This window comes from Myotis nattereri (assembly GCF_964212035.1).
Source record: "Myotis nattereri genome assembly, chromosome: 12".
In the NCBI taxonomy this organism is placed as follows: Eukaryota; Metazoa; Chordata; class Mammalia; order Chiroptera; family Vespertilionidae; genus Myotis; species Myotis nattereri.
In genome coordinates this window covers 65,284,592-65,302,424 of record NC_138087.1, presented here as the reverse complement: position 1 = coordinate 65,302,424, position 17,833 = coordinate 65,284,592, and the positions used below count along the sequence as shown (strand labels likewise).

The 17,833-nt window shown below is 44.3% G+C and overlaps 1 protein-coding gene across 1 annotated transcript in view; it reads left to right on the top strand.

Moving 5' to 3' along the window:
• The first annotated feature begins 9,093 nt into the window (after positions 1-9,093).
• The window catches only part of ECPAS (Ecm29 proteasome adaptor and scaffold), a 102,000-nt gene continuing 93,260 nt past the window's right edge, over positions 9,094-17,833 (top strand). The window contains exon 1 of the mRNA XM_081103897.1: positions 9,094-9,440. Within this exon, the coding sequence (XP_080960023.1) occupies positions 9,401-9,440 (40 nt within the window). The 5' untranslated portion in view covers positions 9,094-9,400. The remainder of the gene's footprint in view (positions 9,441-17,833) is intronic.

Sequence of the window (17,833 nt, the reverse complement as noted above, 5' to 3'; positions counted from 1 at the left end):
GAAATATTAGATGAAAGAGGAGTTTTCCTGACTGAAGCCCTGTGTTTCCCACCAGGCAGCCTTGGAGATGTCTCCTTAGGACCCTGAAGGCTTCTGAACTCCTACAGTTTGAGTTGCCTCAAGGACACCAAGTCCCCACCTCCTAGTGCCTCTGGCCCTGGCTCAGCTGAGACCACCAAGTATATAATGAGGGGGTAGGGATGGGCAAAAATGGGTGAAGGTGGTCAAAAGGTGCAAACTCCCATTTATGAGATACTAGAGACCCAGTGCATGAAATTTGTGTGGGTGGAAGGGGTGTCCCTCAGCCCAGCCTGCACCCTCTCCAATCCAGTACTCCTCGGAGGATGTCCGATTGCCAGGATCGGGCCTAAACTGGCAGTCGGTCATCCCTCTCACAATCCAGGACCTCTGGCTTCTAACCACTCACCTGCCTGCCTGCCTGATCGCCCCTAACTGCCCCTGCTTGCCGGCCTGGGCGCCCCCTAACTGCCCCCCCCCCCCCCCCGCTGGCCTGGTCACCCCCTAACTCCTCCCTGCCGGCCTGATTGCCCCTAACCGCCTCTGCCATGGCCCCTGCCACCGTGACTTTGTCTGGAAGTAAGATATCTGGAAGATGTCTGGTAAACCCAGTCTAATTAGCGTATTACCCTTTTATTAGTATAGATTACTATAATCTATAACCTGGGGATGTAATGGACAGCATGGTGATTATAGTTAGTACTGGATTATATGAAAGTTACTAATGTTACTGGAAAGGAGACCTGGCCCTTAGCGGGTCTGCCTAGGGCCAGCTGGTAGTGTGTGGGTTCTTGACTTCATGCAGGGAATATTTCACAACACAAGTGCAGGTGAATTTTAGAGGATGTTTTTAAAGCTGAGACAGTAAAACAAGAAAGGGCTGGGGAAATGACCCTGGCTGGTCTGCTTTGGCTCACTGAGCCAGAGAAAAGGGGCCTTGGGGATAGGTTCAGGGGGTTTGTCTGGGGCGAACTGCCGCTGCCCATTGCTGCCCTGGCTGCAAGCCTAGTTGGCAAATGGCACTAATTGAATTTCTGCCATCTGTCTCCCTGAGTAGGGCGATTTAAGCTATTACCTGTTGGATGGGGAGAAGTGCAAATCAGTTACTCTGAAATGTCCCCGGTTTAGGGAAGATAGGATTCACGAGGTGGCTGCAAACTGCTTGGCATTTAGAATTTCTAGATGGCTGCAAACTGCTGTTTAACTATCTCTCTTAATTTCTGTATTCTGCTTGTCCTGGCTTACATCACAAGAAAAATCAAATTGTTAACTATGTGGTGATGGATATTAATTAAACTTATTGTAACTATTCTGCAACACACACATATATAGTATACCTAAAACTTACACAATAGTATACATCAATTATGTTTCCATGAAAAAACATATATATATATACCTCACTGGTAAACTTTGAGAGTAACACTTGAGCTTTATCAGGATAAAGTGAGAAGCCAGAATGCAAAGGATTAAAGACTGTTTACCGTAAGATTCCTTAAAGAAAATAGACTAAGGCAAGGTAAGAGGGGAAGTGACAGAACAGAGCCATTTTAAGGAGAATGAACATTTGCTATTTAGACTAGTGGGATGGGGTTGCTATTGTCTTATTGTTTGTCTTATTGTCCAACTTTCCCTTCCCCCCATTTCTATTAATAGTCCCAACTCCCCACTGCAAGGTGGACAAGTGATCCAAAGTAAATCAATCAACTCTTCAGTCCCGGGATTTTAATCTTGACATTGCCAAAGAAATCAAACCTGGTTTTGTGTTTGGATCAGAGATATCAGAGGTGACTTTAATTTCTACAGCTCACTGAGAGTCATTCCAAATACTCTTGATCTTACAAAAGGAACTGGGGGGTGGGGGGCGGAGAACAAACTTTCCTCTACCCTCAAGGTTCTTCTGGCTGGGCTAATAATCATACAGATGTGAGGCAGATTAGCAAGAGAAAAGAACCAAATTTAATACCCGTACGCATGGGAACCTCACATACAAGAGCGACTCAGAGATTCTTCATGAGAAGAGGCTCAGAGACAGAAAGGGAACACGGGTACATAAGACACCGTGAGCTAGGGATGACGTGAGGTGGTTTGGGGGTTTTAAAAGGTCATTGTAATGCAGGGTGATAAGAAGAGCAGACCTTTAGTCAATAGAAATTTGCCTTGCCCTATACATAGATCAAAAGAAGGTACCTCTCATAATCTCTTATGGACAAGGCCTCTAATTAAAATTCTTCTAGGTAGTTAAGGGGGTGGGGTGAGATGGACACAGAAGCTTCTCTTGAGCCTGCAGCTAAAGTTGCCTTTAGCTCAAAACAATCTGCATACCACAGAGGCACATCTTAGGGTGACTCATTCTGGACCCGCACAGAACCCATACACTATATATTGTGAATTCATTTATTGCATAAATAAGATAATTTAATTACTTAAGACAGGGATCTCTTATTCCTTATTAAAATTAAATAAGCTATAATTTTAATCACAAGAAATAGAACATGCAAATATTTAAGATTTAATCATGACCTTTGCCCCTTAAGAATTCATTGATTCATTGTGCTCCTCTGGTCATCAGAATGTAAAATTTTTCTCATCATCTCTTTTCGTTGTTATTGAGAATGGTAGACCAACAGAGTACTTTGGATTTCCAGAGAATTTGTGTCAGCAAGATGGTTTACCTCTCACCTACCATTTCAACCTATAGTTTCTTTTAATTTTAACCAAGTGTAAATCAAAGTTTGGAGCTTATAATTCTTATTCTACAACATTCAGAAATGAAAGACTCTGTTGTTGCGGAATCATCTGTTGCAATTCCCTGGGGAATCTTTAAGTTCCTGGTGCAGAGTTCTTGGAAGCTGCTCGCTTCCTATCCTTCCAGAAACCTACTTGTTTCATTTTTCTTGTTTCTGTGAACTACTCCAGTACTCTTCTATAAATATTTTTGCACGTACATGAGTTGATTTCTGTGCTAGGAATCAGAGAAACCCTAACTGATACAACTTAGTGATGATCTACAAGAATGAGTAAAAGTGAGGGAGAAAGAAGATAGAATTACAGGCTACTCCCAGGTCTCTGATTTGGTCAACTGGATGTTGGTTCACATACTCTGAGGGATGCAGGAAGTGGATTTGAGAAGGAAGATAAGTTCAGTTGGGGATACATTGAGCTTGAAGCTCATGTAGGACATCTAGGTGGAAATGTCCAAGAGGCTTGACTGGAGAGAGACATTACAGTCATTTGGTAATTGAAGATGAGGGAGTGGGATTGCAAAGCAAGAACAGATAGAGTGAGAAGTGGTGTGAGGCTAAAAAACCCAAAGGACTTAAAGGGGTGGCAGAAAAAGACAAGGCAGTGAAGGTAACTGATAAGCAGAAAAGAGTTAGGAGAAAGTGGCATAAGGAAAACCAAAGGAAAACAGAGAGTTTTGAAAGGGAGGATTTAGTCAATTGTTCAAACAAGACAGAGATGAAAAAGTGTTTACCAGAGTTTGCAGTTGGTTGTTCCTCACCCGATTAGTTTCAGGGGAGTCCAGTAGGTTGAGGAAAGAATTAAGGTGCCCCTTAAATATGAGAGTAAAAGAGGACCTGGGTAGTTTTTTTTGTTTGTTTTGTTTTGTTTGTTTGTTTTAATGACAAACTAGGTACAGAATAGGATAAGGAGGAAGAACACTGAAGATGAACTGTTCTGGAGCAAGGGTCCTCTGAGACACATGGACATTTTTTTAGGATACATGGGCATGGATAGTATTTATTATTAAGAGAATCAATCTCTAGATCATTCATATTCTTTCTTCAGATTGCGTTGGCTAAGGACACCTCCTGTTTCACAATGGTCCTCTCTCTTTACGAAGGCAAGCCTGTCTCTCAGCCATCTCCAGTCCAGCTGTGGTTGATCGCCTCCAGAGGAAGTACGCCAGGACAAGGGGACAATTTGATATGTTAAATTAGGTAACAAGGAAGTGAATTTCAATTGGGTATCTTTTTTATTTTTATGCAAAAAAAAACAAACCCTGTCCTTTTCATTAAGGAGATACATTGCCAATAAAATTTTACTTTTTATGTTAATACCTCTCAAAAATTGTAACATAAAAATATGCTAATCATTAGTTGAAGCCTTCAAAGAAGTTGTAATATATTTATGTTGTTTTGATAAATTGTGTATTTTTAATTATGATTACTCAATCATAATAATTTTAAAAGAACCATGAAAATATTTATAAATATTCTAATACGTATACATATATTTTGAAGAAAAGAATAAAGTAAAAGGTAATACTTTCAAGGTTAAAACTATATTGCATTGGTATACAATTATTATGGGGGATGGAAAGATTGCCTCATCCTCTGAAATGTAAGGTGGAGTAATATATTGTACCAGGTCAGCTTTTTGTTTTCTTTCCAGTGATATTTGGGAGTGAAAAATAAAGTGAATAGTGAGGTTCGCCTAAGGTTGGGAATTGATTGGCACTGTCTGTGAGAACCCAAGGAAAGAAGGTGCCAGTAAGAATTCATTGCCGCCCTGGCCAGTTTGGCTCAGTGGATGGAGCATTGGCCTGCAGACTGAAGGGTCCTGGGTTTGATTCTGGCCAAGAGCACATTTCCGGGTTGTGGGCTCGATCTCCAGTGGGGGTCATGCAGGAGGCAGCCTATCAATGATTCTCTCTCATCATTGATGTTTCTATCTCTCTCTCCCTCTTCCTTCCTCTCTGAAATCAATTATATATATAATTTTTAAAAAATTTTTATTATTTTTTTTTAATTCATTGCCATCTTTGGGATTTTGGCTAAAAATGGAGTAAGTGGTATCAGAAGAGGACACACAGACCAGGAAGCAGTCAAATGGTTGATGATCTAAAATGTACTCTAAATCCACAAGAATGAGGGTACAATGGAAGGATTCTATATATTGTGATCAGAGACTGATGTTTCTGAGTCTGATTTTTAGAATGTTTTGAGTCATAATATGATTTTACTAGAGGCCCAGTGCACAGATTGGTGTACTGGTGGTGTCCCTTGGCTTGGCCCATGCGGAATCAGGATCCCAAATTGTGAGAGGAAGGTTCTCAGGTGATGCACCCCAGAATTGGGCTCCCTCCTTTCTGGTTCCTGATGCATCACGGAGAACTGCAGCTTCCAAGTCACCACAGCTGCCAAGTCACCGCAGCTGCCAAGTCACCGCAGCTTGGTAGCTCCTGTGTTGAGTGTCTGCCCCCTGGAGGTCATTGTGCATCATAGCTACAGGTTGGATCATCGCTTAGGCTTTTATATATATATAGATATGCAGTGATATACTCTTTAACCAATAACTGACTGAAAAGAGCAAAGATGAACCATTATTGTTGTGAGCTCTGTTGGTAGACTGGACCCAGTCTCTAACCCTTTCAGCAACCAATATAAATACCATATGAGGCTTATTTATATAGAATTTTGGCTTGTTTGGAACTTTTTGGGAATGGATAATTGAATCATTTGGGATAGCTGGATTTTCTAGATAGAATTGTTTATTATAACCATTTTAGATGAAAAGCTTGGTAAAATATACTTCATACTCCTTTGTTTTCTGATGCTGATATACTAACATAATTTTACTATTTCTTGATGTCACGACTAAAGCCATGGACATCAATTATTCAAGTGAAATAATTTCAGGGCCTATGGGGTGGACAGTGCTTTTTGTACTATATAAATAACCCCAGCATGCGTTGCTTTTTGAATTCGTATAGTTTCTTTTCATAGTTTTCCTGTTTCTTATTTCTTAGGGTGTCTGTTAGCACTTCTGTCATCCAATGGTACCTGCCCAGAAGAGCACTCTTTGATATTCTGCTTCTAATCTCCTTAGACTATGGAAAGATTATTTACCTTATTAGAACTGTGGATACATTAAGTGTGATGAGGGCCTACAAAAGGGGGAAGGGGACTTTTAAGGAGTAAAAGGCACATTTTTAGTTCTTTGATTTTGTGATATCTTATTTTGGTTTCTCAATGGTCTCTTCTCTATCCCCTGTTCATTCCCTCTCTTCCTCTAATGCCTTCTTGTCTGTTTTTGAAAGTTGAAGTAAATTCTAGATAGGAAGGATCTCAAGGCCACTACTCAAAACAAAAGTGTGTATGTAGTAAGAAGATGAAGCTATGCCCAGCTGGTGTGGCTCAGTGGTTGACTATTGACCTATGAACCAGGAGGTCATGGTTTGATTCCCAGTCAGGGCATATCCTGGGTTGTGGCCTCAATCCCCAGTGTGGGGCATGTAGGGGGCAGCTGATCAATGATTCTCTCTCATCACTGATGTTTCTATCTCTCTCTCCCTCTCCCTTCTTCTCTAAAATCAATAAAAATAAAGATGAAGCTATGTAATGGGAAAAATAAACTATAGTTTGAAGGGAGAAGCAACTATTAAAAAAAACTAGAAATATAGTAAAGCCACTAGAATTGTAACCACCATTGTAAGCTGCTATTAACTATGATATATAATAAGTTGTTTCTGCCTGACAATTTCACATATACACATAGAAATGTATGACTTCATAAAGATATATGTATAAGAAAGTTTTACAGTAGCCTTGCTTGCAATAGTAAAAAATTGTAGACAACCTAAATACTCATTTGTAGGGGAACAATAAAATACATTAGGTCATGTATTTATTATGCAGCCATTTAAAAGAAGGAGGTAGCTCTGACATACAGATCATAGTGGTTAAGAGTGGACTCTGGATCCACACTGCCAGGGTTCAAATACTCTCTCCACCACTTTCCAGTTGTGGCACTTTTTTTTTTTTTTAAACTGATTTCAGAGAAGAGAGATAGAAACATTAATGGCGAGACTCATTAATTGGCTGCCTCCTGCAGGCCCCTTACTGAGGACTGAGCAGGCAACCTGGCAACCCAGGCTTGACTGGGAATCTAAATGAACTGTGACCTCCTGGTTCATAGGTTGACACTCAACCATTGAGCCACACCAGCCGGGCAGCCAGGTGTGGCGCTTTCGATATGTTCTTCAACCAGCTGTGTCATAAAAATCCCTACTTCATAAGATTGTTATGAAGATTAAATGAATTCATCCAAGTAAAACACTTTAAACAGCACCTGGCACATTAGTATTAGCTACTGTTACCATTACTGATAGGAAAGGACAACTGTGATATATCGTTTGGTGAAAAGATAAAGTTTCATAATATGTATAGTATGATTTCATTTTTGACAAAACAAAAATCTGTGTACACACGTATATAATTTGCGCACACATGGTCTCTGGAATTTCTATGTAGGAGGAACTTATGAGTTGCTAGCTGGTTTTGTCTGGAAGTAAACTTGCCTAACTTTTTTTCAAAACATAGTTTCTCTACTTTTTTTTTTTTTTTTAATGACTTTAGAAGGATCTATTGGAGGTTATGGAAAGTCAAAGTCTCCCCCAACCAGTACTTGGTGCAGCCACTTTATATATTCATAGAAATGGTCAGAAAAGGTTGTGTGCACCACTTTTAATAGGAATTATTTCTAGGGATGAGGGGATGGTGGGCAGGGAGGTAGGGGACAACCTTTACTTTATACACTTCAATATTGTATTCTTTGAAAATAGTTCGTTGTGTATTGACTGTCAACAAACGAAAGCGCCAAAATATCCTCAAAAACAAACAAACAAAAAAAGGCACTGGTTAATTTAATGTACTATGAAGTCATGAACACGAAGTGTGGTGGTGCACAGCTCTTTGAATTAACATGGAAGAACGTGTATGGGGGGAACTATTGATGCAGAACTTTATAGCGATTGCGAATCCCCTCCCCACCCAAGGCGTATTTGGGGCTGCACACACCTGTGTGCAGAGACAAGCCCTGCAGGCTGTGCACTCACCTGTACCTGCTCACCATAGTTTTCTCTGCGAAGTGGGGTGAGGGAAAGGGCTTTCACGTTTTTTTATGATATTCCAACTTTCTGGACATTCACTAGGGCTTTATAGATGTCCGCCCTTAGGAACAAATGCAATGTTACCCCATTTACAATCTTGATTTCTCACTCTTATTAAAAAAATGTATCTGATCTTGTACCTAATTTGTTACGACAGTACCATCACTTAAAAGCACTGCAATTATGCAACCCCTTAATTTGAATTCCATTTTGCAAGCGTTTTTTTTTTTTTTTTTTTTTCCCCCCAAGTACATGACCTCACAGACAAACTGAAGGGATACAGTGAAAATCGGTAGATCAAAAGTAAACCACTAGGGTCACCAAAAGGAACGTAGGTATGACAATCAACACATTTTAAAACGCAGCTCATAGAGACATCTATACGCTTGAATTTGAACTTTAAAAAATCGGTTCACTGAGCTCTCAGTAGGGCTCAGTGATTTCCCTTCTCTCGGTAGCCCTCGCTCCCAAAAGCACCCGAAACCTACACCTGATCGCGCCCACGGGGGGCAAGGGGCCCGGGGCGCCCGGTCCGGGGCGGCTGGCGGCTGGCGGCGCCGGGCTCGCTCGGGACTGAGTCAGCGCCCGGCGCCGGGGCCGAGAAGTTCGGCGGGAGGCGCAGGGCGGGGCTTCCTCCCGCCGACTCCGAGCCCGGCTCCCCTTGCCCGAGTCCGTCCACGTCTCTTGCTCGGACGGGCGTGTTTCTCCGGGTCGGGGCCGGCACCGTGACAGCCGCCGCGCTCTCGGAAGGCAGCTTCGGCCCCGCGGCGAGGAGCTGCCCCCGCCCGAGTCCCGGGCCCGCGCTCGGAGGAGCCCCTCGCGGGTGGGCAGCGAGCGGTCCTCGGGCCGAGTCCGCCGAACGCCTCGCTCCGGGGGCCGAGCGCCGCATCCCCGGCATGGAGACCGGCTCGGACTCAGGTCAGAGGCCCGCGCGGCCGGCCCCGCTGCAGGCTGCGCGGGGCGGCGGGGACAGGCCGCCGTGCAGGCCGCCGCGTGCCGGGTCCGCGCGGGGAGCGCTCCCGGGCCGGCTCCGGCGCGCGGGGCGGGCGGCGGCAGGTGGGCAGGACGAGCCGCGAGCGAGCGAGCGAGGGCGGGCGGCGCGCGGCGGGCCCGGCGGGGGGGCCGCTGGGAGGATGGCTCAGCTCTTTCTAAATATAAAACCGGCGTGAGTTGGGCGAGCGCGGCGCGAGCCTCCGAGCCGCCGCGCGGGCCGGGCGCACCGGACTCGGCCGACGGACGGCGGCGGCTCCGCAGGGGCGCGAGGCGGCGAGAGCGCCCGAGTCGCGACCTCGCGGGGGACGGCGAGAGCGCCGCGCGCGGGCAGGAGGAGGGCGCAGGCGGCGGGCGGGCCTCGTGGGCGCCGCGCGGCCCGCACCGAGCGACCTGAGGCGGCTCCGGGTCGCTGCCGCCCCGCGAGCCGCGAGCCCCCCGCGCCGCCGGGCCACGCGCTCCCCCTCCGGCCCCTCCCTCCCGCCGCGGCGCAACATGGCTGCGGCCGCCGCCTCCGCCTCCCAGGACGAGCTGAGTAAGTGCCACGGCGAGCCTGCGGCCGCAAGCCGGGACCGGGGCCGGGGCCGGGGCCGCGCGGGGCCGGAGGCCGGAGGGCGGGCGGGCGAGGGCTGAGCCTCGGGCCGGTGGGCAGGCGGGCGGATCGGCGGACAGGGGGCTGGGGTGCCCGGGCCTGGGCGGGCGGGCGGGGCGCCGGACGCGGCCGCCGGCGTTTGTAGGCCTCAGGTTTGCACCGTCACGTTGCGAAATTGAAACCGGAGCCCCAGGCGGAGCCACCTCTGCCCGCGATCCGCCCTGCCTCGGGGGGTGGGGGAGCCAGCCCCCTGCCCGCGGTCACCTGGGCCGGCGGACCGGCCCGAGCCCCGGGGTGACGGGTGGCGTCCGCCTGTCCCGTCTGACCCCGCTGTGCCCCGCTCCCCGACCCCAACTGTGGAGCGAGTCGTAGCCATCGCGCTTTCAGATGGGGGAGAAGATGCCTATCTGTGAAACCCCGGGAACCCGCGGAGAGGCCCGGGGCCGGCGGTGACCCTCAGGCGGAGCAGGAAGGACGGGAGAGCGGCGAGGGCGGCGGCGCCGGCCGCCCGAGAGACGGCGGGGTGACAGCGCCTGCAGAGGGGAGCGCCAGTGCACGCGCGACCTTAAACGTTGCCTTTTCCAGGGGACGGCGGTCGCGGTTCCGGAGAGCGGTGGTCACCCTGAACCCCAGGCCGCCACGCCCGCCGCCCGGGCTCGCCCCGATGCCTTGTGGGAAGTGTAGTCCCGGGCCGTGCAGGCCCACGCGGGGGGCATTCACATGGACGGTGTCTAGGACGTGTCAGAACATTTCTGACGGCATCGGGGGTGGTGAGATGAGTGCTTTGGGATTGTTTGCCTCCTCAGTGCCGCCCTTCAGTGAATGACAAAAATGAGGTGTTATGTAGGGGGATGCCTGTGAGTGTTACCTGGAATGAAGCCCGGGGGGGGGGGGGGGGCGGGGGGATGGTGTCCCCAGCTTTGCGAAGTTCCTGCTGTTTTAGCCCCTTCTGGATTTTCCACGTGAAAGTCGTGATAAACACAGTTTCTGTTTCTTTGGTGCCTGGCAGGGTAAAGGTTCTTTTATGTGCATGATCTCATGTTTGCTCTCAGAACAAGCTGATTGAAGCAGGGAGGTAGGAACTATCCTTATTTTAAAGAGGAGGCAGGTTTAGAGGGGTTACGTTCCTTGGTGTTTTAGCACAGAACTGGTGTAGCAAGGAGTAGGGTTTGCTCATTTTGAAGCTGAGATAAACGGTCGGTGTGACCCTGGGCAGGACGGAGAGGCCGAGGGGACAAGGTCTCATGCTTAGAGGTAGACCAGGGGCTGAGAGCCACTGAGTTGCTTGCTTGTCTGTCAGTTCCGAGCTGGAGCGCCTCCAGGCCTTCTGGGGAGATTAGTTTCCTGATTTTTTTTCTTCCATTTTTTGTTATTGTGGTAAAATACACATAACAGAATTTACCATCATAACCATTAAGTATACAATTCAGTAATATTAAGTACATTCATGTTGTTCTGCAAACATCACCAGACTCTTCAGAACTCTCTTTATCTTGCAAAACTGAAATTCCATATACATATTAGACCCTAACTCAGTGGTTCTCAACCTTGGCTGCACATTAGAATCACCTGGGAATCTTGTTAAAATCCTGATTTCTGGGCCTCATTCTCCGGAAATTATTTTTGTTACTAATGATGAGGCCCAGAAATCAGGATTTTAACAAGATTCCCAGGTGATTCTAATGTGCAGCCAAGGTTGAGAACCACTTGGCTGCACATTAGGGCCTAACTCCTCTCAGCCCCTGCAACCACCATTCTACTTTTTGTCTCTGATTTTGACTACCCTATGTATCTCATGTAAGTGGAGTCAGACAGGATTTGCCTTTCTGTGACTTGCTTATTTCACTTAGCATAAAGTCCTCAAGGTTCATCCATGTGATGGCATGTGACAGAATTTTCTTCCCTTTTAAGGCTGAATGATATTCCACTGTATGTATATGTCACATTTTCTCATCCATTTCATGCCAGTGGAAACTTGGGTTGCTTGTATGTTTAATGAATAATGCTGCTATGAACATAGGTATACAAATAACTCTGAAATCCTGTTTTCAGTTCTTTTGGGTATTTACCCCAAAGTGGGGTTGTTGGATCATATGGTAATTCTATTTTAAAAAATACATATATTTTTTATTTCAGAGAGGAAGAGAGAGAGAGAGAGAGAGAGAGAGAGAGAGAGAGAGAGAGAAAGAGCAATGATGAGAGAGAATCATTGATCGGCTGCCTCCTGCAGGCCCCACATTGTGGAATGAACCCGCAACCTGGGCATGTGCCCTGACCTGGAGTCAACGGTAACCTCCTGGTTCATCCTGGTTCATAGGTTGATGCTCAACCACTGAGCCACAGTGGCTGGCCAGGCATATCTTTAAATTTTTGAGGAACCATCATACTGTTTTCCACAGTGGCTGTACCATTTTGTGTTCCCACCATCAATTTACAACGGTTCCAGTTTTTCCATGTCCTTACCAACACTTTATTTCTGTATTTTTTAAAAAAAATCCTCACCTGAGTATGTCTTTTTATTGATTTTGAGAGAGAGAGAGAGAGAGAGAGAGAGAGAGAGAGAGAGAGAGAAAGAGAAAGAGAAAGAAAGAAACATCTATCGGTTGCCTATCATAAGCACCCTACCCGGGATTGAAACTGCAACCTGGGTATGTGCCCTGACTGGGAAACAAATCAGAGACCTTGCTGTGCATGGGACAGTGCTCAATCACCCACCGAGCAGGGCAGGTCTCTATTTTTTATGGGTATAAGGGGTCTGACATTAAAAATTTTGATATTGCATGATATTTATTCCTATTGTACCAATAAACACGTTAAAATCTGAAGTACTAGTTGGAATGGGGAACAAAATTAGAAGAAGTGGATATCATTTTAGTCTTTTAAAAATTTTTTGATTTTAAAGGGAGGAAGGGGGAGAAAGAGAGAGAAACATCAATGTGAGAAACATCTGCACACGCCCCGCTCAGGGATGAAACCCGCAACCTGGATATGTGCCCTTACTGGTAGCAGAAACTTACTTCCACCTTTCCGTGTATCAGATGATGCTCTCCAACCACTGAACCACACTGTCCAGGGCAGAGTGGATATCATTTTAAAGTGGCTGATGTATTTGTACTTTAGATACCTGTTAAAGTGCTGATAGTATTTCTAGTTAAGGAATTTTTTGGCTTTAGCAGCAGCTACTGGAAAAGTTAAGAACAAACAGTTCCAATCCTGCTTTTCCAGTGTTTGGTTGAATTATCAATCATCGACCACAGATGTCTGTTGACTTGATTTCTGTATTTCTTCAGGAAAGATTAAACACTTGGCAGTTGGCACCTTAGAATAATTTAACTTGAAGTCACACACATATATACTATCTAAGAAATTTCAAATAAACTTTTAGTTTCAGAATGGCTATAATAAAAGGATAGATGGCTGGCACAAAGGTGCTTTTTTAAATTCTGCCATAAAAAAGGAGCTAAGTATCTGAATATTTACTGGCTATTGTTTCTGACTAGTAGATGATGATAAAAGCAAACTACAACATGCCAGCATTGTTTTTCCCTAATAGCTTATTGTAAAAATCTTCAAATATACAGAAAAGTTGAAAATGAGTATTCATATACCCCTGCTTAGATTCTACATTTGATATTATACTAGCCTTATCACATGTCTGTCTGTCCATCTTTCAATCTGTGTTTTACAATTTTATTTTAATTTTTTTTACTAAAAAAGGTTGTGGTAAGATACACATACCATAAAATTAGTCATCTTAACTATTTTTTTTTAGTGTACAGTTCAGTGGCATTATGAATCCATTTTTTGATGCATTTCAATGTAAATTGGAGGCATCAGTACACTTCCTCCTAAATATTTCAGCACTAGCATTGTTGTGCTTTGTATATATTCTTTCAGTTGTCAAAATAATCTTAAGAGGTAGGTAAAAATTATCGCTGTTTTATGGAATGGAAAACAGGCTTTAGGTTCCCAAGCTCCCACAGCTAGTCAGCGGTAGAGTTGGATCTCAGGTGTGTCAGACGCCAGTTGCGCTCATAACCAGCCTTCAGGCTGAATTACTTCTGTGCACCACAGTTAGAGTGTTCGTGTTGATGAAAAGATCAAGGCAGATGCTTTGCTAAATTCTCTGCGAAATGTTACTTTAATTCATCTATTTGACTGCTATTTAACATTGCTGTAGGGGTACAAAAGAATTATAATACTGTTGAGAAGAAAGGAGGAATCCATATAAATAATATAACTAAGTACCCAAATGTATTATAATGCTAAACAGATCTGTAGTTCCCAGGTCTGTTATTTAGAGATGTACAGCTGATAATACAGTTTTCATTTTTTATCTTTACATTTGAAGTGATATACATGCCATAAGTTTAAATTAAATCTACCCCTGCTTTCAAATGTATTTGCCACCACACTTTTCAGGATCTCCTGAGAAGCAGGATTAGGATTGTCTTATTTTACTTTATTTTTTGGAGTAGTATCATTGATGTTATGAGGGTTGGCAAAAGTTATGATCCTGAGTTGTGATTTGTTAGAATTTGTTTTCACAAATATCATTAATTGTCACTTTGAGTCAGGTATTGTAATAGAATAATAGTAAAGCTGATGTTTGAAGGCTTAACCATGTGTTCTGATCACTTTGTACATGTGAACTGATAGAAGCCATGCAGCAGTGTTCCCTGTGAATTTGGTGCTGTTATTTTCTCAGTGGTGGAGCTTCCCTCATTTTACAGAGTTATGGCTTGAACTCAGATTCTCCGATTCCTACGTTTGTTATTTCTGCTCTACCACTGTATTTACTCTATCCAAAAGGGAAAATATACAGTTTATAACAAGATCAACATGGCTCTCCCTTCCATATCTTGCTAGCTTCTGGAATAAATCTGTAGTGTGTAAAATGTGGCAACATTCTGATGTATATTGAATAGAACATAGATTTTGAGGTAAGAAGCCAAAATAAAGAGAACAGTTAGTTTGACAAAGGCAGTTCTGAAATCTAGTTTGTGAATTACTTAAGGTTATTGTCTGTAGTTTTCTTTCTCTATGTAACTATTTGGAATGAAATGAAATTCAGCGCAGGGCATGTGGGCTAGTTGTTCTCGTACATGCCAGTTCATGGAAAAGTTGACAATGTAGTTATGTTTTAGTAGTGGGTATGGAGATTTCTGACAGAGAAGGAAGCACTTGAGACTTTTCACCTGGTCAACTTTCAGTGATTTCATATTCTGGGCTTTATAATTATAAGGCATCCTCAGTATCTTAAGACACACTGATACTACGAGTATTCAATTTGACCATTTGACACAGCCATGGGAAACTTCAGTTGCAAAAGTTGGTCAGATAATCAACATGTCAAATACCTTCTGAGAGAGTCTCTCTGCCAGTGCCAGGAATCCTAGTGCCTTTTAGAGGATGAGCCATGGGATTCTGTGGGCATTCTGAGATGGTACCTTTAATGACAGCCATATATGCAATTGAACTGATCTTTGGCAAAAAGCTAAAGCAAGCCTGTATCATTTAAATTTTGGTTACTTAACCAAATAGGAATGTTAAAATGGAAAATAATATTTCTGTGTGTGGTTGTTTTTTTTTTACCAACTTCCAATCTTTCAATTTCATCCTATTGTTTTTCTTTATGCTTTCAGTAAAATGTAATTCTATATAATAAAAAGGCTAATATCCAAATTATCCCCTCAACTGGGAGTTCAACCACCAGGCAGGGCGGCCAGCCAACCACACTTAGCTGCTCCACCCCCCTCCCCCCTCTTCCCCCCTCCTCCTCCGAGATAGGGGGCAGGGTCGGCCTGCCAACTGCCCATAGCCCCTCCCCTGGCCAGCTCACCTGATCGCCCGATTGGGGCAGGCCAGCCGGATCCCACCCATGCAGGAATTCATGCACCAGGTCTCTAGTATTTATAAAGGCCAATGTCTGTGATAATTGTTGGCATTAGGGCATTCGACCTTGTTCAGAAGATGTTAAAGTTGTAGTCACTGCCAGTAGCTCAGATGGTCTGATTTTGCTACAGATTAGTGGTTGCCAACCTTTCAGACCTCATAGACTACCAGTGGTCCACGGACCACAGGTTGGCGACCGCTGCTCCAAAGGTTTTCTTAAACCAGCGGTTGCTAACCTTTTTGGACCTCACTGACCGCCAGTGGTCTGCGGATCATCGGTTGGCGACCCTGTTCCAGATGGTCTGATCCAATCTCTGTTTTCAGGTCTGACCAGTCTCTGCCATGATACTTGCCATCTTATATGGCTTGTTTTCCCCACATGTTTATTAGTTCAGTTAGCAGACTTTAAAACTGAGTGACAAACTTAATGGTCCTTGCCCTAGCCGGCTCGGCTCAGTGGATAGAGCGTCGGCCTGCGGACTGAAGGGTCCCAGGTTCGATTCCGGCCAAAGGCACATGCCTGGGTTGCGGGCTCAATCCCCAGTGGGGGTGTGCAGGAGGCAGCCAATCAATGATTCTCTCTCATCATTGATATTTTTATCTCTCTCTCCTTCACCCTTCCTCTCTGAAACCAATAAAGAAAAAAAAAAACCCCCAAAACCTTAATGGTCCTGTCCTCAGAGGCCTTAGAATTCAATACAGAGATAGATTTATATGTAAATATAAATAATGTGAAGTATGATATGAAAAATGCCTAACAGTTCTTTGGAAACGGCAAAAAGTGATACTAGTATTCCATTCTAAGGGAACAGTAGCTTGAGCTAAGACAGAGGTTGGAAAATAATGTGTCTTTTCGAGAAAGTTTGAGTAAGTCTGATATACTGGAATGGGGGTGCTATGGCTGCATGAAGGGGAAGGAGATATGATTTGGAGTTTGAGACTTGGCCCTTTCTGCCTTTTACAATTTGGGATGTTGGGCAAATTATCTTACCTTTGTAAGTCTCAGTTTCTTTATCATAAAATTGGGATAATAAGAAATACTAGTCTCATAGTGCTGTTAGGATTAATGTATGTCAAAATGCACTGCATAAACAATTAAGCTCTGTATAAATTATTGCTATTTTTAGGGGGGAACAGTAGGAGATGAAGCTGGGAAGATAGGTTGAGGCCAGTTCATATAGGAATGCCAACGCAACTAGTTTGGACTTTGTTCTGTAGACAGTAGAGAACCATCAAAGGCTTTTAAGCAGGGGTTGTAACATGAGTAGATTTGTTTTATAAGGATAACAGGTGGCAGTGGTGTAACATTGATTACAAAGATCCAGAGAACAGGAGCAGCAAAGACTAATTAATTAGGAGGGTATCACAGTGGCCAGGGAAAAGAAATTTATGGTTTGAATTGGCAAGGAGGTAATATAATCTAGAGTCTCTAAAATAGGCAGAAATTACTGGCTAAGTAGATGAGGGTTATTCAGGAGAGGAAGGAGTTAGAGATACTTCCAAGAATCTACCTGAGAGGTGAGAGGGGTGGGGAGAGTGTAGTCTCTAGACCAGGGGTGGACAAACTTTTTGACTCGAGGGCCACAATGGGTTCTTTAAACTGGACCGGAGGGCCGGGACAAAAGCATGGATGGAGTGTTTGTGTGAACTAATATAAATTCAAAGTAAACATCATTACATAAAAGGGTACGGTCTTTTTTTTTTTTTAGTTTTATTCATTTCAAACGGGCCGGATCCAGCCCATGGGCTGTAGTTTGCCCACGGCTGCTCTAGACAGATGTAGGGAGGTGGGAGTAGAAAATAGAACAGGTTTGTGTCCAACAAATGAATTATTTGTTAAATTAATGATTGAATAATTGAGGCACCCATGTTGAGTTGTTTAGGGAGACTGTTTTGGATAGAGGCTAAAACTGTCGGGCATTGAAGTCAGAGCTGGCTTTGAAACCTGGCTCTGCCACTTTGTAGTTAATATCCTAAATAAGGTACTTCTGGGTCTTGGTTTCCTCATCTGTAAAATGGGAAAATAACAAAACCTATTTTACAGGGTTGTTATAAGAATGGTAAGAGAATGCATGCTAAGAACTTGGCACAGTGCTAGGCAAGTGGATTGTAAATGTGTGAGAACTTTAGTTTTGAAGTTTGGGGAAGAGTAGGGATGATGGTGGAGTCATGGGAAAGGACAGATTGTCCAAAAGACAGCTAGCTGTCTGGGGGCTATGTATATGTAGGGGTGAGAAAAAGACAAAGAAGAACCAAGGAAGGGGATTAGGAGTGCTGAGAGAGGGCAAAGGTTCCCAGAGTTATGACTGTTACATTCTCAGTTAAAATGTGCTACTAACATGTGTGCCTACATACTAATATTTTTCTTACAAAATTATTGTATATTTCAGATACTTTTAATTTTAATGCAAGGTTTTGTATGTTTATAATATACACATATG